Source organism: Corythoichthys intestinalis, chromosome 3, assembly GCF_030265065.1.
Source record: "Corythoichthys intestinalis isolate RoL2023-P3 chromosome 3, ASM3026506v1, whole genome shotgun sequence".
Lineage (NCBI taxonomy): Eukaryota > Metazoa > Chordata > Actinopteri > Syngnathiformes > Syngnathidae > Corythoichthys > Corythoichthys intestinalis.
Genome location: NC_080397.1, coordinates 25,947,554 through 25,971,896, shown reverse-complemented (window position 1 = coordinate 25,971,896; position 24,343 = coordinate 25,947,554). Strand labels below are relative to the sequence as shown.

Sequence of the window (24,343 nt, the reverse complement as noted above, 5' to 3'; positions counted from 1 at the left end):
GAGGCCCAGGATGCTTCGATAGCGGCCTTAACCTCATCCACAGTGTTGAGTCTGGTGTCTCTCAACTTCCTCTTCACAATATCCCACATATTCTCTATGGGGTTCAGGTCAGGACAGTTGGCAGGTCCATTGAGCACAGTAATGCCATGGTCAGTAAACCATTTACCAGTGGTTTTGGCACTGTGAGAAGGTTCCAGGTTGTGCTGAAAAATGAAATCTTCATCTCCATAAAGCTTTTCAGCAGATGGAAGCATGAAGTGCTCCAAAATCTCCTGATAGCTTGCTGCATTGGCCCTGCCCTTGATAAAACACAGTAGACCAAAACCAGCAGCTGAAATGGCACCCCAGACTATCACTGACTGTGGGTACTTGACACTGGACTTCAGGCATTTTGGCATTTCCATCTCCACGGTCTTCCTCCAAACTCTGGCACCTTGATTTCCGAATGACATGCAAAATTTGCTTTCATCTGAAAAAAGTACTTTGGACCACTGAGCAACAAACAGTCCAGTGCTGCTTCTCTGTAGCCCAGGTCAGGCGCTTCTGCCGCTGTTTCAGGTTCAAAAGTGGCTTGACCTGGGGAATGCGTCACCTGTAGCCCATTTCCAGCACACGCCTGTGCACGGTGGCTCTGGATGTTTCTACTCCAGACTCAGTCCACTGTTTCTGCAGGTCCCCCAAGGTCTGGAATCGGCCTTTCTCCACAATCTTTCTCAGGGTGTGGTCACCTCTTCTGGTTGTGCAGCTTTTCCTGCCACACTTTTTCCTTCCCACAGACTTACCACTGAGGTGCCTTGATAGAGGACTTTGCGAACAGCCTATTCGCTCAGAAATTTCTTTCTGTGTCTTAGCCTCTTGCTTGAGGGTGTCGATGATGGCCTTCTGGACAGCAGTCAGGTCGGCAGTCTTGCCCATGTGCGGTTTTGAGTAATGAATCAGGCTGGGAGTTTTTAAAAGCCACAGGAATCTTTCGCAGGGGTTTTGAGTTAATTCGTTGATTCAAACTATTAGGTTAGTAGCTTCTTTAGAGTACCTTTTCATGATATGCTAATCTTTTGAGATAGGGATTTTTGTTTTTTTCTTGACTTTTTTGCCAAAATCATCAATATTAGAACAATAAAAGGCTTGAACTACTTCAGTTGCATGTGATGAATCTAAAATATATGAAAGTCTAATGTTTATCAGTACATTGCAGAAAATAATGAACTTTATCACAATATGCTCATTTTTTGAGAAGGACCTGTATTTCTTGTTGTTGTTTGTGCTTCTCTCACTCCTTTTCTCTTTTCGTCTGTCCCCCCATGACCCCTTCCTGTTCGCTGCTTTCTTCTAATAAACAAGGCACGTTGAATGACCACAATGGGAGTTTGTCCGACTCACATGTGATACAATCAAAGTGCTCAGACCAATCGGACACATAGATTTCCATTCTCCTTGTCAATCAGCTGAACATGACAGGTGTATAAAAAAAAAGAAAATTCTACTTTTAATATTGCAATATAATGTCGCGATATATCGCAAACCCCCCAAAAAATCACAATGATAGTTTTTTTTTTTTTAATTTCCAATATCGTTCAGGCCTAATTAAAAAGCAAGCAGTTTGAAAATTGGTTGGAAAATATTACAATATTATTATTTGACAATACACGCTGGATGGCTCTATTGAATAGAATGTTTATCCAATGGTACTGACACAAAACGGCCGTCAAGTACGACACTCGTCCCCATTAGCTCACAGTGTGCTTTTCGTATCTAGTATAAAAATGTTAAGAGAATATTTATATTAATATATAATATTAATATTTATTCATATTTAACCCCTGCAGACACGTATTTTTTCTGCTGAGCAAAATAAATAAGTCTGCACTGATTTTTACTCTACTCAAACACCAGAACAAAGTGTAATTTTTTGGTCTGGGATATTTCATGCCTTTATTGGTTATTTTTTAATGTTAATGTGTTTTTGATGAGAAGTGAGCACTTTACGTTATCCTTTTTGAAGTTGCGTTTGGTCGGCCATTTTCAAAGAGCCAAAAATAGAGGGCGTGCCAAACCTCTTGTTTTGATTTCGATGGGTAAAATTTCAGCCAATCATCTCCTAGAAGTTGGTATAGCAACTAAATTCAGTGTATTTATTGGTTAGGAGATGCGAACGCGTCATGTCCTTTAAGCCGCATGCTTTGGTCTGAAAGGGTTAAAAAAGTGAAAGTGACCCAAATTGTGTACAAAGAATCCATAAAAATCCCCCAAATCTACAGGAAGTGACCCAGAAATGTCCTAAAATCGACAGGAAATGACACAAAATTTAAAGGAAAGGACCCCAGAATGGCCCAAAATGTGCAGAAAGTGACCTGAAAAAGCCCCCAAATCTATATGAATTGACCCAGAAATGGCCTAAATTCAACAGACTATTTTTTTTAAATGTGCAGGAAGTTACCTGTACAGTGAATGCTCATGTTTCAGTGCCACCGAAAATCTTAGGGTCAATTTCTATTGATTTTGGATCACTTCCTTTACAATTTAGGGTATATAGGAGTCATTTCCTATACATTTTGTATCATTTCCTCTTAATATTGTGTCACTTCCTGTTCATCAGTCACTTCCTATTAATTGTGGGGCATTTCCTGTTCATTTCTTGTTGATTTTGGGTCCCTTCCTGTATACTTTGGGGTATTCAATGGTCACTTCCTGTCAATTTTGGATCATTCTTTGCTGATTTTAGGGCATTTCCAAATCACTTCCTTTTGATTATGGGGCTTTCCCGGGTCACTTCTGTCCACTGAAGGGAATAGTATATTTTCTCGTATTTACTGTTTGTATTACTCTAACCCACACAATATAAAATAAATACAATTTATATCATAATTTAAGAAAAACATGAAATGATTAGAGCTGGCAAGACAACGGGCAGACAAGGATAGAAAGATACAGGACGCCTTCTGACCACCGAAGCCCAATGCGCGCGTCATGCAGCTGACTGAGCAAGATTGACGCTGACAACCAGGTGATAGGCAAGACATCTACAAGCCCACGTCTGCACCACCAAATCCCGCAATCAGCTCTTCCGGACAGTCCAGAACAAATGTCGGGACATCTTGTCCAGCATCAAGGAACATCTGATACAGAGGAACCAGCGACCGAGAAGTGAACACTAAACACTCACATGGGGCTGAGGATTGCAAAATCCTCAACTCTCATTACCCGGTCAACAGTAACGCCCGAAACTCTCCCGCCCAACCCACAACAGAAAATAATTCTAAACAACGCCCAAACACACCCTTCTTCCGGACCACACCCTGCCTCACTAGAGCCTATAAAAGCCTGAATGTTAAACTAATCGTTGTCATTTTTCTTGGGAACCTTTTGTTGACTCGCTTGTGTCTCTCTATGCTGTATCATTGCTGCCGACTTGGAATAAATAGTCAACTTGTGTTGAGCTTTTAAAATGGAGTCAGTACAAGGGGTTAAGACTAATAATCAGCAGGAGGTGACCGATGAATAGGAAGTAACCCAGAAGTGCGCTAAAATTAAGAGGAATTAATCCAAAATTTACAGGATGTGTCCCTGCTGGGAAATATCTAGAATTTTGACCGCGTTATTTTGGACAGGTGAAGGCGGCATCCGGTCGTCTAGAGGAGAAGCTGTGCGTGCTGCAGGCTGAAGTCAAGTTCATTGAGAAGATCGAGAGGATCCTCAGCAGCACACAAGTGGAAGTTAAAGCCGAGGTGGGTGGCGCCGCTGCCCGCTTCTCGACTCCGCCTTCGCCCTGACCTCGCGTGCTTTTAGGCGGCCAGCAGCAACCAGCAGGAGGCGGTCATCAGCGCTCGCGTGGAGCAACTCAGGAAAATGCTGGAGGAAGAAGAGGTACGGATGCACTTTTTTTTCTTCAAATGATCAAACTACACAAAATCAACAGGAAGTGACACAAAAAATACCCCAAAATCAAAAGTAATGAATATGAAATGCCCCAAAATTAACAGGAAGTTACCCAAAATCGCCCTAAAATCAACAAGAGGTAACCAAAAATTAACCAATTCCTGCTAATTTTAGGGCATTTAAGGTCACTTCTTTATTATTTTGGAGTATTTCTGGATCACTTCCTGTTAATTTAAGGCGTTCCTGGTCATTTCCTGTTGATTTTAGGGCATTTCTGGGTCATTTCCTGTTGATTTTGGGTCACTGAACAGGAAGTGACATGGAAATGTCCCAAAATGAAAAGGAAGTGGCCCAAAGTCAACCGAAAGGGACCCAGAAATCAACCAAATCCTGCTAATTTTAGGGTGTTTCAGGTCACTTCCTGTTCATTTTCGGGCACTTCTGTGTCACATCCGGATGATTTTGGGTCACTAAACAGGAAGTGACATTGAAATGTGCCAAAATGAAAAAGAAGCGACCAGAAGTCAACAGGGAGAGATCCAAAAATGCCTAGAAATCAACATGGTATGACAAAAAAATCAACAGGATGTTGTTACCTGTCATGTCCCAAAATTACCTAATTGGCAGCCATTGAGGGTGCGAGATGCAAATGAGTTAAAAGTGCATTGAAGGGTCACTTCCTGTTAAATTTGGTGTGTTTCAGGTCGCTTCTTGTTGAAATTGGAGCATTTCTAGATCACTCCCTGTTTATTTTGGGGTGTTAGGTCATTTCTTGTTGATTTGGGTCACTGAACAGGAAGTGACACGGAAATGTCCTAAACTTCACTCATTGGCGGAGTGAGACATCCAATCTATTTTTAATAGGATGGAATGAATGAGTTAAAAGTCCATTTACAGGTCACTTCTTGTTGATTTTGGACCATTTCTGGGTGTCTTTATGTTCATTTGGGGGCATTTATGGGTCACCTCCTATCTGTTTTTGGGTCAATGAACACGAAATGAGCTGGCAATGTCCCAAAATGAAAGAAAAAAAAAAATCTCAATATTACATAATCAGAGGGTGAACCATCTTTATAGGTGTGCGCGGAGCAGGTGTTCACCTTGTTGGCAGCCATCAGCGAGGACCTGAGGAAGCGGCGACACTACTTGGATGAGGAAAGTGTAGCTCCGCCCACTGTGTCCAAAACCAGGAAGCAGGTTTGGTCGGCTCCGCCCCCTGCCCTTCTGCAACCTTGCCGCTCTGGAGGAAACATTATGGAAGACCCCATTGTGAGCGTGGTCAAGTCGCTCAACAGGTGCACATTTGCAAATATAGATTGATTTCATTTCAAGAACAAGATATAAAGTCATTCACAGCCACACATTTTTCATTCAAATATTTAATCATTAAAGATGTCCCGATCGATCGGGATGCTGATCACGTCATTTTCAAAGTATCGGAATCGGCAAAAAAATATCGGACATGCCTTTTTTTAATATATATATTTTTTTAAATTTAAATCGTTTTCTAATTGTATTTAACGTTACAGACAAAATGTCTTACACTCATCCAGAGTAGTTTTGGCTTAAAGTAGGGCTATCAAATTTATTGCGTTAACGGCGGTAATTAAATTTTTTTGATTAATCACGTTAAATAATTAACGCAGGCGCTGCACGACCCACTCACGCATTGTCGAATTCAATCTATAAAGACGTCGTTTTACCTATAGATAGCGCTAATAGGAAGCGTATAATGAATAGAGAGAATTTTGACAGCCTTTGGAGCCATTTTTTATGTAGCTAAAGCCTTACAATACCTCTCAGCAATTAAAAACAACATGGGATGCAATGTGGGGAAGAAAGACAGTAGTTGATCATTTTCTTAACACCCTATGTTCTGTCCCAACGCAGAGAAGATACATCAATTGGTGCCCCTACGCACAGTCAAGGTTGCACTTCCCATCATGCATTTGGGCAGAAGTTAAATGGCTGCAGTATCATTTACTGAAAGCTCAACAAATACACTAGATGGCAATATTTAGTCACAATATACAGTCACGTTTATGAATTACAAGTCTTTCTATCCGTGGATCCCTCTCACAGAAAATATGTTAATAATGTAAATGCCATCTTGAGGATTTATTGTCATAATAAACAAATACAGTACTTACAGTTGTGGTCAAAAGTTTACATACACTTGTGGAGAAAAGGTGAGGCCTTTAACCCCAAGTACACCATGCCTACCGTCAAGCACGGTGGTGGAAGTATTATGCTGTGGGGCTGTTTTGCTGCCAATGGAACTGGTGCTTTACAGAGAGTAAATGGGATAATGAATAAGGAGGATTACCTTCAAATTCTTCAAGATAACCAACGTCATCAGCTCGAAGATTGGGTCTTGGGCGCAGTTGGGTGTTCCAACAGGACAATGACCCCAAACACACATCAAAAGTGGTAATGGAATGGCTAAATCAGGCTAGAATTAATGTTTTCGAATGGCCTTCCCAAAGTCCTGACTTAAACCCCATTGAGAACTTGTGGACGATGCTGAAGAAACAAGTCCATGTCAGAAAGCCATCAAATTTAACTGAACTGCACCAATTCTGTCAAGAGGAGTGGTCAAAGATTCAACCAGAAGCTTGGCAGAAGCTTGTGGATGCCTACCAAAAGCGCCTAATTGAAGTGAAAATGGCCAAGGGACATGTTATCAAATATTAGCGCTTCTGTATGTATATTTTTGACCCAGCAGATTTGATCACTTTTTTCTGTTCACTCATAATAAAGTCATAAAAGAACCAAACTTCATCAATGTTTTTTGTGACAAAGAAGTATCTGTTCCAATCACTCTATCAGAGAAAAATCAGAGTTGTAGAAATAACTGGAAACTCAAGAGAGCCACGACATTATGTTCTTCACAAGTGTATGTAAACTTTTGACCACAACTGTATGTACTGTATGTTGAATGTACTATATATTCGTCCGAGTTTTATTCATTTTTTTCTTAATGCATTGCCAAAATGTACAGTATATGATCGGGAAAAATTATCGGGAATGATTGGAATTGAATCGGGAGCAAAAAAAAAAAAAAAAAAATGCTATCGGATCGGGAAATCGATCGGGATCGGATCGGGAGCAAAAAAACATGATCGGAACAACCCTATTAATTATGTTATCCTATTAACTAGGAAATGGCATTTCTGGGGAAATCGCATGGAGATACTTTAGTCCAGGGGTCCCCAACCTTTTTTGCACCACGGACCAGTGTGATTTGCGTCTTTTTTTCACGGACCGATATTCTGTCAAATTTTGCACCCTTATAAAATTTAGCTCTTGTGGCAGTGAAAAAAGCCCTCTTTTATATTCTGTTGGACTATCAATGTTATCCAACGGTGCTTAAAAACTATTTACATCATAAACATACATGTTCAAGACGAAAATGGCGTAAATCAGGGGTGTCCAAACTTTTTGCAAAGGGGGCCAGATTTGGTGTGGTAAAAATGTGGAGGGCCGACCTTGGCTGACATCCTTTACGTAGAACAATATATTTAAGAAAATTTTAGCAAGCCCTTCTGTGTGTCACATTTGCTTTATTATTATTTTTTAAATTAATTTAGGGCTGTCAAAATTATCGCGTTAACGGGCGGTAATTCGTTTTTTAAATTAATCACTTTAAAATATTTGATGCAATTAACGCACATGCCCCGCTCAAACAGATTAAAATGACAGCACAGTGTCATGTCCACTTGTTACTTGTGTTTTTTGGTGTTTTGTCGCCCTCTGCTAGCGCTTGGGTGCAACTGATTTTATGGGTTTCAGCACCATGAGCATTGTGTAATTATTGACATCAACAATGGCGAGCTACTAGTTTATTTTTTTGATTGAAAATTTTACAAATTAAAACGAAAACATTAAGAGGGGTTTTGATATAAAATTTCTATAACTTGTACTAACATTTATCTTTTTAGAATTACAAGTCTTTCTATCCATGGATCGCTTTAAAAGAATGTTAATGTTAATGCCATCTTGTTGATTTATTGTTATAATAAACAAATACAGTACTTATGTACAGTATGTTGAATGTATATATCTGTCTTGCGTCTTATCTTTCCATTCTAACAATAATTTACAGAAAAATATGGCATATTTTATAGATGGTTTGAATTGCGATTAATTACGATTAATTAATATTCAAGCTGTGATTAACTCGATTAAAAATTTTAATCGTTTGACAGCCCTAAATTAATTATTTCAACAATCTCGCAACTAGCCTTAATGGCGTTCTCTTTCGACACTCGGGCTCTTGCGAAATACTGCTGTTGTAAAATTAAACTAGCTTCAAGTTGCTTCAAATTCTCGCTACGTATCTTCCCTGTAATCTTGTCGTACATGTTAGCGTGTCGTTTGGTAATATCGTCTCACATTGAACTCTTTAAAAACGGCGACTGTCTCTTTGCAAATGACGCAGACACAATTGTTGCGTATTTTAGAGAAGAAATAGTCCAATTTCCACCTATCCTAGAAGCGTCAGCCGTCACAGTCAACTTTGTTTATTTTGTTGATTGTCGCCATTTTAGAAATAGGGAATAAAGGGTAACACGGGGTAATGTTGCTTAGAGTGCTGCTGCCTTTTCGCGGGTAAATGAGGAGCAGCATTTAGTGTGTAAGCTACTTCATATGCTTTTAGCAGTACTGCTGACCAATTTATTAAGTCTGTGTGCGGGCCAGATGTTATTGATTTTATGACAGAGGCTGGGGGCCGGACGAAATATGACCACGGGCCGCATCTGGCCCCCGGGCCGGACTTTGGACAAGTCTGGCGTAAATGAATGCTTAACGACACGGCGAAGTCGTTAAGTGAGAAAGCTGCGTGCAGTTGTTGTATGCAGCTAACATGGCAAATGTAAGTTAATATTCCTTTGTTCAAAGAAAGTTTTATAGTGTGTACTTTGGAATTGCTGCATTCGCGGTCATTTTTAACGTTACGCGCATGCTAAATTTGTCAGAATACCGACAATGTGCGGCAGAAAAGTACAGCAAATATAAAATTACATTTCTTTTTACCCCAGTCGTTTTAAGTGCAGGGAAAATTCAACTCACCCGCTTAATAAGTGGTAGGCCTGACCTTATTTTGTTGTGACGAGATGGTCCCGAGATGGGAGTGAGAGAAGCCCGCTTCACAAAGATACGATGTTGGAAATTGTAGCAGTTTTCAGTCCTCTCCTAGCGATGTCAGGGTATTCCGAAATGACTTTAATCCAGAACCTCGGTAGAGTTGTTGTCTCAAATCTACAAGCTGATATTCATGCTCGAATCACTCGGTTTATTCACATACGGGTCACGAATCCACTCCGTCGCAGTTCGTAGGTCTTAGATTAGATTTTGATTTTGACTTAGATTTTGTTTTCTCCGAGGTTGTAGGCTCATCTTCTGGCTCGTCAGGTTCCCTTTTTCCCGTAAAAAATCTGTCCAAAGACGTGTAATTTTCGGTCATTCTACTGTTGGGGCTAATTATTTCCGGGAACAAATGTGATGGGCGACGACCTACATCATACGTTATTATCGAGGCCAAGCGGACATAGATGTACAAAACAAGATGTACTGCTAACAGTCCAATCAATGCATTTCTATGACGACTTCCTATCCAGTAGTTGTATATTTAGAGTAGACAGGGATATTGGTGTGTTAAGCGGCACAGGCCAAAGTCAATCGGCCAGAATGCAGTCGTTAATAAACTATTTATTATTTCTGCGCGGCCCGGTACCAGATGCGCCACAGACCGGTACCGGCCCTTGGCCCGGTGGTGGGGGACCCCTGCTTTAGTCTGTTGGTCGGTAAATTCCCGCGGGTCACTCGCTGTTGATTTAGGAGCAACACCTCCTTTTGTCTTTAGGTATTTACAGTCCTTTTGTCTATTGGCAGGGGTGCACATATTTTTTTTGACCAGGTGGAGGACCTGGAGATGTGACTTGGTCCTCATTGAGCTTGAGAGCCGACCCGCCTGATGCGATGAAATTATGACAAGCTTTACTTAGAGCCAATTACCTTTGATTAATTATATAAACAATTAACGCTTGATTAACATCAATTGGAATAACAAACTTGCCATTACTTTGAAGTGAACTGTAAAGAAATAAACATAAAAGCACCAATTCAAAATAAAGGGCATTCATATGCGGCTCCCACATTAACTCCAAGCCTTTGTAAAAGTGGGATGTCCTCCTCATATGAGCTCATTGAACGTGCATGTTTAGCTTTGTGAAATGCGAGCAAAAACACGTTTGTCAGTGCATGGCGCTTTTCTTCAATAACTTTATTCCGCCACTTGTCCATAGGGCGAGTGGGGTCCTGTCTGACATCGATAGTTTGCTTAATTGCCACATGCTCTGTTTTTTTTGTGCTCTTCAAAGTTTGGATGGCTAAAATTCTTTGACCCTACATAAAATGCGCTGCTCTTATTAGCGACATTGGGATTCTCACGGCAAATGTTGTACCACATTTCCGTTCGGGCATCATTTGCTTCTAGCCATGGTACCTCCTGCAGCCACTTTTCAGCAAAAGTCCTTTTTTTCGGTAGCTCCGGTGACGTCTCTGTCATCTGTCTGTCTGTCTTTTGACGGGGGTGGGGGAAACACGGAAATAATTACTCAGTGGGGCCTGCCTCTTTGACATTTTGAGAAGTGATTCTCTCGTGTCGCCGCAAATACAGTGGTCAGCAAAAGCGTGTGGAAGCCGTTGAGGGCCAGCGCGTTTGTCTACGTCCAGTACGCATGCGCGCATGCGGACCACTTATGTGCACCCCTGTCTATTGGTCATTTTCCTGTTAATTTTGGGACACTTACGGGTCACATCCTTTTTGATAAAAGGTAGTGTTGCACCGATACCATTTTTTGGCCCCGATACCGATACCTGGCTGTGCAGTATCGGCCGATACCGATACCATACCGATACCACCCCGATTATATATATATATATATATATATATTTTTTTTTTTTTCCCAAAGAGCTACATAATTGGATGTGAAATCATTGCTATCAAGGCTTTGTCAGGCTGTTGCTTACCTTTGCAAAATAGGAAAAAGTACACTAAACCCTAGTAGACAATAGTTGAGTAAACCTTCCGCTCTCAAAGGTCAAAATAGTGCTAAATTTGTGAAATTAATAAAACATGTATAATACTAACCCAACAGTAAGAAAGTAAAAATAAATTCATAATAATAAACTCTGAATGAACTGAATAAACTTTTTTAGACCTCTCAAAGTCCAAACAGTGCAACTTTCATGAAATTATTGTCACATTCTGCTGCTGGTTAGATTGTGTTTTGTTGCTGGGCGTGGGGGCGTGGCACTTGAATCCAATGCAGGCTCATCAACGCAGCATTTAAGCACGGGTGATCTCAGAGAAGGCTGCCGAGATATTTGCCTTGCTGATCGCTATTTGACATCTGGCACAATAATCTCGCTACATTTGCTTGTTATGCCCCTGCATTGGGTTTTTCTGTTAGTGTGCTGCTCTCGTTTGTAACCGCTGCCTTAGTTAGTTTGTCCGTCGACCTGCTGTCACAGACTCCTTTTGTTATTTCTACTGTCCCGCGATCGCGTGTTATTTTTTGTTTGCAATCATTAAACCCTTTTATGTATCCCCCGCTTGTTGTCTGCTTCGAGGTTCAACCTTGTTTCCACATTTGCGGACGCTAACAATTATAAGTAATAATAATTGACCACAGCATCCCGTCTCTCCTTTTTTTCGGGAGGTGGGAGTCCCTTATTTCTATTTCTGAAATGTGGCAACAATACTTTGGAAACACTTCCCAAATTACTGCGGCATTTCTTTCAGTAAAAGACAATAAAAGTAAAGTAGACGAAGTGTTCGTTCACGTTTCGTCTTCAAATGTTTTATCAAGTTCGAGGTATTGAAACTGGCTGATTTAACTCCACATCTCCAAACTTTCAGGCCGCAAATCTTGCATGCAGCCATTGATTTTAATCGACGGCATTTCTATTTGGAAATATTTCCCGACCGCCGCAGCGCCGCCATATTTCCTGGTTTGTTTTTCGTCCATATGAAAAATCCCCCTTTTGATTGGTCAGGAGTGGCTATTGGCCCGCTCTCATTGGTCTGGAACAGGCCAATAGCGATAGCTGCTTGGTGTTCACGTGTCATCACACAACACAGAGACAGAGTGTGGTGAGCGCCAGGAGGAGAAAAAGGCTGTGGTCAGATGTTATAATAATGGACCGGTAAATGGTATCGGCCCCGTCTTTGTTGGTACTCGCCGATACCGATACCACCATTTCGGGCCGGATCGACGCCCCCTGCCGATACTAGTATCGTATCGGTGCATCTTTAATAAAAGGTCACTGTAGATTTTAGCATTTACACTGTTGATTTCAGATTATTTACAGGTCCCTTCCTGACATTTTTAGGACATTTACAGGTCACTTCCTATTAATAACAGGGCACTTACTGTTGATTTTGGGACATTTATGGGTGACTTTTTGTTGATAATGGGTCACTTTTTGCTGATAACGGGACATTCACTGGTCACTTCCTATTGATAGAAGGTCATTTCCTGTTAATTTTGGGACATTTACAGGTCACTTGCTGATGTTTCTAGGGCATTTACGGCTCATTTCCTGTTGATTATTGGTCAGTTCCTGTTGATAACGGGTCACTTTTTGCTGATAACGGGACATTTATAGGTCACTTCCTACTAGTAAAAGGTCATTTCCTGTTGACAACGGGACATTTACAGGTCACTTCTGATGATTTTATGGCATTTATGGGTCACTCCCATAACAGGCACTTGCTGATGTTTTTAGGGCATTTAAGGCTCATTTCCTGTTGATTATTGGTCACTTCCTGTTGATCGAGTCACTTTTTGTTGATAACGGGACATTTATGAATCACTTCCTATTGATTATTGGTCACTTCCTGTTGATCGGGTCACTTTTTGTTGATAACGGGACATTTATGAATCACTTCCTATTGATAACGGGTCACTTCATATTGATTTTGGGACATTTACAGGTCACTTGCTGATATTTTTAGGGCATTTATGGCTCACCTCCTGTTGAGTATTGGTCACTTCCTTTTGATGATGGGACATTTACGGGTCACTTCCTATTGATAAAAGGTCACTTCCTGTTGATTTTGGGGCATTTACAAGTCACTTTCTATTTATAGTATGTCACTTGCTGTTGATTTTTTTTTTAGATTTAATCCAGGTCTGTTATTGACTTTGGGGCATTTACGCGTCACTTCCTCTAGATTTTGGGGTTGAATCATGTGCACACAAATGTACGCAGCCTTCACTCTGACCTCTCCAAAATCTCCGCCAGGTTCTGCGAAAGTACCGAGTCCGCCCCCTACGGCGGCGTCGCAGGTGAGCCGCCATCCCGAAATTACCTGAGTGAGTGCGTGTTGATCGTGAGGGTGTGTTTACGCACGTGTAGGTCGAAGCTCCACCCAGCGACAGCATTCGCCACGACGTAGCGAATCGGCAGGCGTAGCGAGGTACGGTTCTTACCGATCGGAGGTCCGGCGCTGTCAAACGCCGCCAACAATTAAAATCCTCTCGACGATCAGGCCGTTCCGGACCGACAAAAGGTTCCAGATCTTTGGCGCCAAATCCGAAGCCGAACCCAATCCAGAGTGAGTCGGCGTTGACGTTTAGCTGTCGCATGATCACGTAGCTCACTTCTTGTGCACGGCTAGTTGTTACATCTCTATTGTCAACGCCACGTTGAGGAGGACACATCAGACGCTTCTGCTGTCCGCCAAGGTAAGCGGGGATACACACGTCTTGGTCACGTGACCTGATTTCCATCCGCTCGCCCGCCCAGGACTTCTACCAAAGTCAGCGTTGCGGGGGGTTCCACCGACTTCCCGCCAGTCTGGACCAATGGGTGGAAGGCACGCAGCAAAGGCTTCTGGGACATCACGAGCACGCCAGGACGCTGCTCACCGCCAGCAGAGGAGGTCACCTCCCGCCGCCAAATTCTCGGTTTACATCATACAGTAGATATCGTATGTATATAAAGGACTAGAATGAGTGTTTATTAGCTACCACCTCTAACACTTCAAATGGACTGGATGTCTACTATAGGGATGTCAATGGCAGACAGTAACTGAGTCAAGCAGTATCTGACCAAGCCATGATAGCAATTACTTTTCATTCAAATGATACTTGTTTATTTTAGTATTTTTAAAAAATATTTTGTTAAAAAACGTATGGTTTCAGTATCGGCACTTAGTCTTCATAATGTATTAATGGGACACATCTCCGTCAAAGCTGACCGAGTGGAAACACAGTCAAAGAGCTTTTTTCGTTGAAAATTCTTGTGAATAAATGCTTAAATCCCTGAATGCTTTATAGATATGGACGTAAAACAGTCTTGATTTTAGGTTAAAAGCAATAAATAGTGCAGGTAGCATTTATTTTACCTAAATATTGCGAACTATGAGGCTAGTTAGTAAGGAAATTAGCTGCCACCATATGTTAACAAAGAGCTTTTTCCGTTGAAAATTCTTGTGAATAAATGATTAAATCCCTGAATTCCTTATAGATATGGACGTAAAACAGTCTTAATTCTTGGTTAAAAGCAAAATAATGCGCAGTTAGCAGTTATTTTACGTAAATATTGCAAGGTATAATGCCAATTCTGTAGCAGCTAATTTCTCCCATTGATTTTTTTTCACAACGTTTCAAAATGCATGCATGGTACGAAAAACATAATAATTACCTTGAATCCTCAGACAAATCAATCCTAAGACAATCTTTCCTGTTTGTATGCGGTACAGCTTTCGTACTTTTTCAACCTAAATCTGGCGTTGGATTCTTGCATATGTTGACTAACTACGACCGACTGCGAATAACTGAAGCGGACTGTAGGACGGCCCACTACTTGAAGGCGTTGCGCAATAGCCCACCCGTCAATACAGTTATGAAGTCTATGATAGGCATCGGCCGATACCAGACAGCCAAGTGTCGTAATCGCTATCGGGAGCTTTGAGATGGCCGCTAGTTACTAACGCTGCCGACTCTTGACTTTTAGCATCTAGTTCTATTCATGCTATATCTATGATTTTAATGACATTTCTATGTTTGTGACCACCCACTTTCCCGTCACCCGTCGGCGTGCTTAGCTCTGGAGCAGCAGCAGTGCGTGTTGGGCGACATGATGGGGCGTCTCGCCGCCGTGCTGATCCGCAGCCACGAGCGGCAACTGGGGGCAGAGCTGAAAGAGGAGGCAGGCCGAATGCGGCGCTCCTTCGAGGAGAACCTCGCCGCTGGCGAGGACCACAAGGTAACCCCCGTTGGCCTTAGCGTTAGCGCAGGCTCGCCCGCTGACAAGCGCGCGTGTCAGATGGCGAGCGTGGCCGGTCTGCGCGTGTCGCTCCCGGCCGAGAAGATTGAGGTGCTGAAACGCGGCGAGGAGGCGAGACAGCAGAGGCTCAACGACGCCATCTTGGGCTCGCACCAGGATCTACAGGTACCCGCTGTGCCTAAACCGCGAACGCTTGCCACCGCCACCTTGTGACGGCTCGCCCACATGTGCGTGCAGGAGTGCATGCGTCGCAGAGGGGAGGAGTTTGTGACATCTCTGGCACACCTCACCGAACGCCTCCTGCATCAAATGGACCAACTCCCTTTAGCTGGTGGGTTAAGCTAATGCTTAGTTACATCTGTTGACTTTGTCACGAATCTCATGATTCACACTGTTACAAAAATTCACGGGACACTAGATTGTGTGTTCATCGGCCCAAAAATACACAGTTCAAATCAGCCGGAAGTGACCTAAAATCAATGAGAAGTATCCTGGCAATGCCCCGAATGAACGGGTATCCTAAAATGTACAGGACGTGACCCAAAATCAACAGGAAGTGACCCTTGAATGCCCCCAAATTAATAGGAAGTGACCAAAAAATGCCCTTAATCAAAAGGAAATTATCCGAAACGCACAGGCGATTAACCACTAGCGCTAGCCTCTTGCTAATCGCTAATTAGCATGTTATTTACACAAGAACGATAGTATCCATCCATCCTTCATCTGCGGCTTAATCCGGGATCGGGTGGCGGGGGCAGCTAGCCTGGTACTCCAGACTCACCGCTGTTCCAGCTATTGAGTCTGGCCACCATTAAGCGGATAAAATTTCCAGGGCGGAGCAAGCCACAGCAAACAGACAGCGGAGTGGACCAATCAGCGACGAGCGGGACGAGGGACTTGCGCGCGGAAGTAAACATACGAGGAGAGTGGAGTTTATTCAACATGGCTAGCGCGAGACAGACTGTTGTCAATGACTTGTGTCGATGTGTTTTTGGTCATTTAAAACTGATTTTACCGTGGATTGGAACATATTCTCGGCTCTCCCGTTCGCCATCTGTGTTGTTGTGGAGACGACTTCCGACGCGGAAGAGTGACGTTGCTCGTTAAGAACACATCACGCAAATAAAAGAATCTGATTTTTCGATTGATTCAGTTGTACTTGCTCGAGAGGTCGTTAATGGGCTGGGTCCCAGACTATACTCTCAGTGTTTGAAAAACAAAGGGAGAACAGTCTGGCCGTGCCAGGCAAGGGGGCAGCAGCTTTAGCAGGGAAGCCCAGACTTCCCTCTCCCCAGCCACTTCAACCAGATCCTCCGGCGGGATCCCAAGGCATTCTCAGGCCAGCCGAGAGACATAGGCTAGGTTCATACTACAGGTCTTAATGCACAAATCTGATTTTTTGCCATATCAGTTTTTTTGGGCGTGCCCGTTCAGACTGCCTTTATCCATTGAGACCGTTCAAGTATAACGCATGCGCAGTAATTCAAAGTCCGAGATGCGCTCAGCAAAGAGACCCACATGCGCAGAAGCATCAAAACAAATTACACATCCTAGCTGTATGTCATTCCAGAGTGATCATATTTTGATTTCTAAAAAAAGGACACAAATAACAGACATTAATAATCCCTGTTTAGTCTTTTCGTCAAAGTTTATACGGACTGATAGAATGCATACACGCACACACGAGCCTTGATGTGTGTGCGTCAGTTTGCCCCGAATTGCTCATTCGGCACACAGGATGAAAATCGAAAATTGTAAGGCTTATTCTTTTCTTCATTTTATTTTTTTATGACTGTGCTCAAGCCCGCTTCGTGCTTAAAAGCAGAGTTCAAGCTAGGCGCTAATGGCTACATGGCTGCCGTCCTCCGTGCCTCTTGCTCTTTGCTGAAGTAATTGCCGCATGAATTCCGATTTGGGAGTCTTGACGGTTCAGACCGCCAGTCACGTTCTGAAAAAATGTGGCCCAGATCGGATTTGAACCACATACAAAAGTGACTCAGATCGGATTTGAAATGGTCCACTTCTATGCGACTTGTCCCGTTCAGACCGTCAAGTTAATGCCTGACTCGAGTCGGAAAAACACGAAAAAACTGGATTTGTGCATTAAGACCTGTAGTATGAACCTAGCCATGGTCTCTCCAGCGTGTCGTGGGTTGTCGTGGGGCCTCCCGCCGGTGGGACATTCCCGGAACACCTCTCAGGAGGCATCCGAACAAGATGCCCGAGCCATCTCTACTGGCTCCTCTCAACATGGAGGAGTAGCGGCTCGACACGAGTCCCTCCCAGATGACTGAGCTCCTCACCCTATCTCTAAGGGAGAGCCCGGAAACCCTGCGGAGGAAACTCATTTCGGTCGCTTGTATCCAGGATCTTGTTCTTTCGTTCACGATCCACAGCTCGTGACCATAGGTGAGGGTAGGAATGTAGATCGACTGGAAAACCGAGAGCTTCGCATTTTGGCTCAGCTCCTTCTTCACCACTACGGACCGATGCAGAGTCCGCATCACTGCAGACGCTGCACCGATCCGCCTGTCCATCTCCCGCTCCCTCCTACCTTCACTCGTGAACAAGACCCCAAGATACTTGAACTCCTCCACTTCGAGTAGGATCTCATTCCCGACCTGGAGAGGGCACGGCACCCTTTTCCGGCTGAGAACCATGGTCTTGGATATGGAGGTGCTGATCTTCATCCCAGCCGTTTTACACCGCTCCAGTGAGAGTTGGAGGTCACAGCTTGATGAAGCCAAAAGCACCACATCATCTGGAAAAACCAGAGATGCAATGGTGAGGGCACTAAACCAGACCCCCTCAATTCTGTCTATAAAAATTATGAACAGGATCGGTGACAAAGGGCAGCCTTGGCAGAGTCTACAATAATATTCAACGCTTTTTGACTTCAGATTGTTTTTTTGTTTTTTTTAAATATAAATTCTTGAACATGGCATCCATCGTGGCCATGGATGTTATGAGGTGTGTCATATTCACTGTTGTGACCAGAGGGCAGTGTATCCTCCCAAATCAATAAAACTAAATACTGTACTGTACAACACTTTCAAAACCAGCCATTTCAGCTAAAGGAATCATTGAAGCGGCAAAATTAAATTTGAACCTTTTTCTGTAAACGAATTGCTGTATTTAATTGATTCATTGTTGCAGCACTAAATATCTCATAGTATAATAACTAGAAAATGCAATTTCTGGAGAAATTGCGATGGTAGCTTAGCTGTAATGGTTGGTATATTGGGTCACTTCCTGTTTATTTTGAGGCATCTTGGACTTCCTGTAGATATCGGGTAACTTCCTGTTTGTTTTGGGGCATTTCAGGTTCACTTCCTGTTCATATTGGGTCACTTCCTGTTGATATGGGTTTTCTTGCTGTGTATTGGGTCAATTCCTGCTGGTTTTTATAATTTCCAGGGTCCCCCTGTTGATTTTGAGAAATTCCAGGGTTACTTCATGTCGATTTGGGTGCATTTCAGGGTCACTTCTTGCTCGTATAGGGTCACGTTCTGTTGATTTGGGGGCATTTCAGGGTCACTTCCTGTTGATTCCCAGTCACTTGGGTTGGAAATCATTAGGGTTAATGGTAGTTTTTGTGCTATTGAAATGAACGACGAATAAAGCCATTGGAAATGAATGGGAAATTTGGGCCGATAGAAATGAATATGTTTTTGGCAAAACCATAGGAACGTTTTAAGCAAAAATGTATAAAACATTTGTGCGCCTTAGTGTGCTGAATTTTTTTAGGATAAACGATGTGATCTGGACAAAAATTGTAGAAGTAACGTTTTGAAAAAAAAAAGTTATTCAAAGAAACATTTGTTTTTTTGGGCAAACGGTCGTTTTTTCAGGTGTCAAATGAAGAGAGCCCGCGTCGTATGAGAATTCCAGTCGTTTTGGTGTATGTACGGCAGGGGTCTCCAAACCGGTCCTCGAGGGCCGCTCTGGGTCCTGGTTTTTGTTCATACCGATCAAGCACAAACCTGTTAACCAATGTGGTTTGTACTAAAACAAGCAGCACCTGACTGCAATCAACTGATCACACTTATAAAACACCAGATCACTGATGTACGGTGTCAGTGGGTTAAACTGTTTTGGCTTGGAGGAAACACCATTGAAACCACCAATAAGACATTTTAAGCAGTTACTCATGACTTGGGTCTTCTTTTTAGAGAACACTTTTTAACATGTACATGAGTGAATTTTTAGGATGACAACTTTGACTTTTTATGGAGTACCATAATAATAATATATACCATAAAAATATTTTGAAGTGACACTACTCTTACTTGAGTTTAATTTTTTACCCTCTTCTGAGCAGAAGTGACGTCGCAGCAGACGTCCGAGGAACGAGACGTCACCGTGGAAACTACGCAACGAGCCTGCAGGTGACCCTCGACCCCACCGCCTTCCCGTTAGACCGCCATTATCAAATCCTGCCGCTTGTCAGGACGTGGCCGGGAATTCCTCACATGACGCTTCCCGCCAACGCGTTGGCCGCTACTTCAGCAACCACGCCGACCGCCACTGCCACCGTCACCACCACCAAGTGCACTCTGGGACATCTGGCTGTCATTGAACACAGAGACGCCGCCGCTAAGGTAGATACGTGAGCAACGTTCATAAACGTTCACAAAGGTTATTCATTTTGTGTGCGTTTTAGCGTTTCCAGGAGGTGTTCACAGCACAGCTTTTGCTGTCCGACGCGGACAAACGAAGAAGGCTGAACGAACTGCACAGCTGGAAGGCGCACTGGAGGCTGCAGATATATGCGCTCAAACACTGATGGACACAGAAAGTGGGCCGTAAGCCGACGTTATCGCTTGGCGGTCAGATTGTGTCAGTGCCATTGGATAAACATAACTTTATTGTCAATAGAGTCAGCGTGCGCTTTGAAATACAGGTAGTCCCCTGGGTTACAACATAACCGCTTTACACGATTTAGACTACAGTGTATATGACGCCTAAGTCTCGTATGCTGTTCTGTCTCCAGTCCTGTTTTTTTTTTTTAGTCGCATAATCAGTACCTAGTTCTTGCCATGCCTCTTCCCCCAGCAGCGTCGCCGCCGTCCTGCAGTTCATGAAGGTGCCAGGTCCCAATCTCTGTCATCTCCGGTTCTCATGTGTCCGCCCGAGAAGCGCCCTTTTCGGCTCGGGAGAGTCATGACGCCTGCCCCGACCTCCGGTTCCTTCGTGGCTGCCGACAATACGCCTTTTTCGGACTTCCCGTGATGTCCCCCCCTCTCTCGCCTCCTTACTCTTTTTTTTGTTGTTGTTTTTTTTTGTTTTTTTTTTTTTTTTTTTGCGAACAGGAAGGGGTAATGGGGGAACAGAAGAAAAGGAACATGAGAAGAAAAAAAGAAATACAACAACAAGAAATACGTACATTAAACGTCTACACCAGACTTGTCCAAAGTCCGGCCCGGGGGCCAGATGCGGCCCGTGGTCATATTTCGTCCGGCCCCCAGCCTCTGTCATAAAATCAATAACGTCTGGCCCGCACACAGACTTAATAAATTGGTCAGCAGTACTGCTAAAAGCATATGAAGTAGCTTACACACTAAATGCTGCTCCTCATTTACCCGCGAAAAGGCAGCAGCACTCTAAGCAACATTACCCCGTGTTACCCTTTATTCCCTATTTCTAAAATGGCGACAATCAACAAAATAAACAAAGTTGACTATGACGGCTGACGCTTCTAGGATAGGTGGAAATTGGACTATTTCTTCTCTAAAATACGCAACAACTGTGTCTGCGTCATTTGCAAAGAGACAGTCGCCGTTTTTAAAGAGTTCAATGTGAGGCGATATTACCAAACGACACGCTAACATGTACGACAAGATTACAGGGAAGATACGTAGCGAGAATTTGAAGCAACTTGAAGCTAGTTTAATTTTACAACAGCAGTATTTCGCAAGACCCCGAGTGTCGAAAGAGAACGCCACAAAGGCTAGTTGCGAGATTGTTGAAATAATTAATTTAGGGCTGTCAAATGATTAAAATTTTTAATCGAGTTAATCACAGCTTGAATATTAATTAATCGTAATTAATCGCAATTCAAACCATCTATAAAATATGCCATATTTTTCTGTAAATTATTGTTAGAATGGAAAGATAAGACGCAAGACAGATATATACATTCAACATACTGTACATAAGTACTGTATTTGTTTATTATAACAATAAATCAACAAGATGGCATTAACATTAACATTCTTTTAAAGCGATCCATGGATAGAAAGACTTGTAATTCTAAAAAGATAAATGTTAATACAAGTTATAGAAATTTTATATCAAAACCCCTCTTAATGTTTTCGTTTTAATTTGTAAAATTTTCAATCAAAAAAATAAACTAGTAGCTCGCCATTGTTGATGTCAATAATTACACAATGCTCATGGTGCTGAAACCCATAAAATCAGTTGCACCCAAGCGCTAGCAGAGGGCGACAAAACACCAAAAAACACAAGTAACAAGTGGACATGACACTGTGCTGTCATTTTAATCTGTTTGAGCAGGGCATGTGCGTTAATTGCATCAAATATTTTAAAGTGATTAATTTAAAAAATGAATTACCACCCGTTAACGCGATAATTTTGACAGCCCTAAATTAATTTAAAAAATAATAATAAAGCAAATGTGACACACAGAAGGGCTTGCTAAAATTTTCTTAAATATATTGTTCTACGTAAAGGATGTCAGCCAAGGTCGGCCCTCCACATTTTTACCACACCAAATCTGGCCCCCTTTGCAAAAAGTTTGGACACCCCTGGTCTACACTAACTACTAATATGTTGGTGCTGTCGTCAGCTAGATGTATTTCCGGTTGACACCATGTGGGGGGCCTGTTGACCAGGGAAAGAGGGGGAAGGCGGTGGGGGAGTCTATAAGCTAAGTGATTGAAAGGTGTAGAGTGTACACAAATCAGCTCTGTGATTTAGAACCCAGTAATCGTGTGAATCCCTTGTGAGCGTAAGCCCGTTGGCGACCGACCCTACACTGCCCCATCGCTAATCCTGGCACCGGGACCCCCCCACCCGAGCGCGCCCTATCACATCCAGTTGCACGCGAGCCCCACCAAGCGCAAGACAGCCACGCAGACAAGCGGAGACGCCACGCGGGCGCCAACCCAGGGCCACAGCCCCCACTCAACCAGCCCGGGGAGAGAGGGCAGGCGGGGGGTGGGGTTCAGCGCAGCCCATCTGTCCTCCCGCAGCCCAGCAAAGGAGCCATCATTCCCCCCCCGGGATCCAGGGTGGTCCCCCGGGCCACCCGCGCACCCATCAACCAGCCTTCAGTGATGGCAAGAGGGGGCGCACCACCAACTCCACGCCCACCCTCGTCAGCCCACCCGGGCAACGAGCCCCAGCCCTCCAACCGGCACGGAACGCCATTGGACCCCCAACGGCCCACCAAGCCCAGGGCATGGGAGGGTCCCCCGCCGGAGCAGGCAACGTTACTTACTCTTTCTACATCGCCCTTTTCTCTTAGCAAAGCGACTCACGAGTTTTTTTTTTTTGGTTTTTAAAGCCCGAATAGTCATTCAATATAATGGCATTTAACACAACGTACCTCACAGTATCTTATTATTTGCTTGATCTTATTAATATAATGTATAATACATGTTTTTGGCAGTTATTTTGTATTTAGAGGTACTTAAAGGGTTCATTCCTACTTATGCGGAAATTCAGGTTCGTTCGTAACCCGGGGAATACCTGTAGCTACAAATTGCTCCATTTCCAAATGAGTGGCAAGTTTTTTCATAAATGGCAGGCCGACTGCATAATTCAAAATGATAACCGTCTTTGTCGGACGACGAGCCGCTACTTTTTTGCTCCAGCTGGAACTTTGCGGCTTATAGACCCGTGCAACTCATACATGGATTTTTACAGCTACAGCCAATGAGCTGTAATTGATAAAGTGCTCAAAAAATTGACTGAAGTAAGAGTAGCATTACTTCAAAATAATATTACTCAAAACTAAGAGTAGTTCTCTCAAAAAAATTGACACAAGTACAAGTAATCAAGTATTCGGTGAAAAGAATACTCATGAGTAACTGCTAGTAATGTCTGATTTTTATCTGTAATTAATGACATATTTCTTGGCACAACATCGTCTACAGCGGTGGTCCCCAACCTATTTTGCATCACAGACCGGTGTGACCGTCAATGTGTGGCAGAAAATTACATTGAATGTAAAATTACACGACTGGGCTGAAAACGAACTTTAAGTGCAGAAAAAATGTAGCTCACCATACACTGAACCAACCTTTTTTAACAGCGGCCTACCCTAAAACTTGACGGCAAATATTCTTGGTCGCAGGCATGTGTTCTCCAATCGTGAACGTTTTCTTGGCTTTAGCAACACGGTTCAACATGAGGTATGATGCTCTCACTTTTGTTGCCTCGTTTGCTAGCTTTTAGCCACATATTATGGAGAACGGACTTGGTTGTAGGCTCCTCTTGTGGCTCGGCAGTTGCCCTTTTCCCATAAAAAAGCTGTCCAAAGACGTTGCCGCCCGCAGCACACAGCCAACAGTAGCTAACGTAACTGTTTACAACTTTACATTGACTGACGCAGGGATCCAAACACCCCAGTAATGGCAGCCAACCACTTGAGGGCAACGTACACAAATCTCTACTCGGATTAGCATTGATGTGTCAAAAGGCAAAGGTCAGATTATGGTCGTTAACAAATGATTTATTATTTCTCTGCGGCCCGGTAGCAAATGCGCCACGGACTGGTACCGGTCCCCGGCCTGGTGGTTGGGGATCACTAATCTACAGTATATGAATTTTTATTATTATGCTGCATGATAACCTATTACATTATCATATTAAGCCAAAACAATACAGAAAAATCATCAAATTCTGACTAGAAACATCACCTGTCCAAGGAGCATAAGTGCCCTCTAGTGGAGAAAACGGTCCTGTCTCTACTTTTGCGTGGTCTATCGGGGCCAAATACAAACTGGGAGAGAGCTCGAAGTCCGCACTTTCGAGTCACGTTGACAAAAATAGTAAACTAAATTTTTTTTTACGGTGCTTTTAAAGACTCCACGTGATTTAACAGGCCGGTGTCAGGAAAAAAAAGTTTAGTTTGGTGTTATTGCACGTGCGCGAACTGCGAACCAACTTATTTTGCTTGTACATGGGAAAAATAAGT

At 43.1% G+C, this 24,343-nt stretch overlaps 1 protein-coding gene across 1 annotated transcript in view; it reads left to right on the top strand.

Annotated features, from left to right (window-relative positions):
- ccdc180 (coiled-coil domain containing 180) overlaps positions 1-20,413 on the top strand; it is a 41,445-nt gene extending 21,032 nt beyond the window's left edge. Inside the window, exons 23-36 of the mRNA XM_057830963.1 lie at positions 3,609-3,725; positions 3,787-3,864; positions 4,954-5,171; positions 13,067-13,077; positions 13,306-13,366; positions 13,439-13,504; positions 13,568-13,634; positions 13,696-13,831; positions 14,999-15,159; positions 15,220-15,345; positions 15,418-15,511; positions 19,502-19,568; positions 19,631-19,781; positions 19,844-20,413. Of these exons, the coding sequence (XP_057686946.1) occupies positions 3,609-3,725; positions 3,787-3,864; positions 4,954-5,171; positions 13,067-13,077; positions 13,306-13,366; positions 13,439-13,504; positions 13,568-13,634; positions 13,696-13,831; positions 14,999-15,159; positions 15,220-15,345; positions 15,418-15,511; positions 19,502-19,568; positions 19,631-19,781; positions 19,844-19,966 (1,476 nt within the window). The 3' untranslated portion in view covers positions 19,967-20,413. The remainder of the gene's footprint in view (positions 1-3,608; positions 3,726-3,786; positions 3,865-4,953; positions 5,172-13,066; positions 13,078-13,305; positions 13,367-13,438; positions 13,505-13,567; positions 13,635-13,695; positions 13,832-14,998; positions 15,160-15,219; positions 15,346-15,417; positions 15,512-19,501; positions 19,569-19,630; positions 19,782-19,843) is intronic.
- Positions 20,414-24,343: the final 3,930 nt, after the last annotated feature.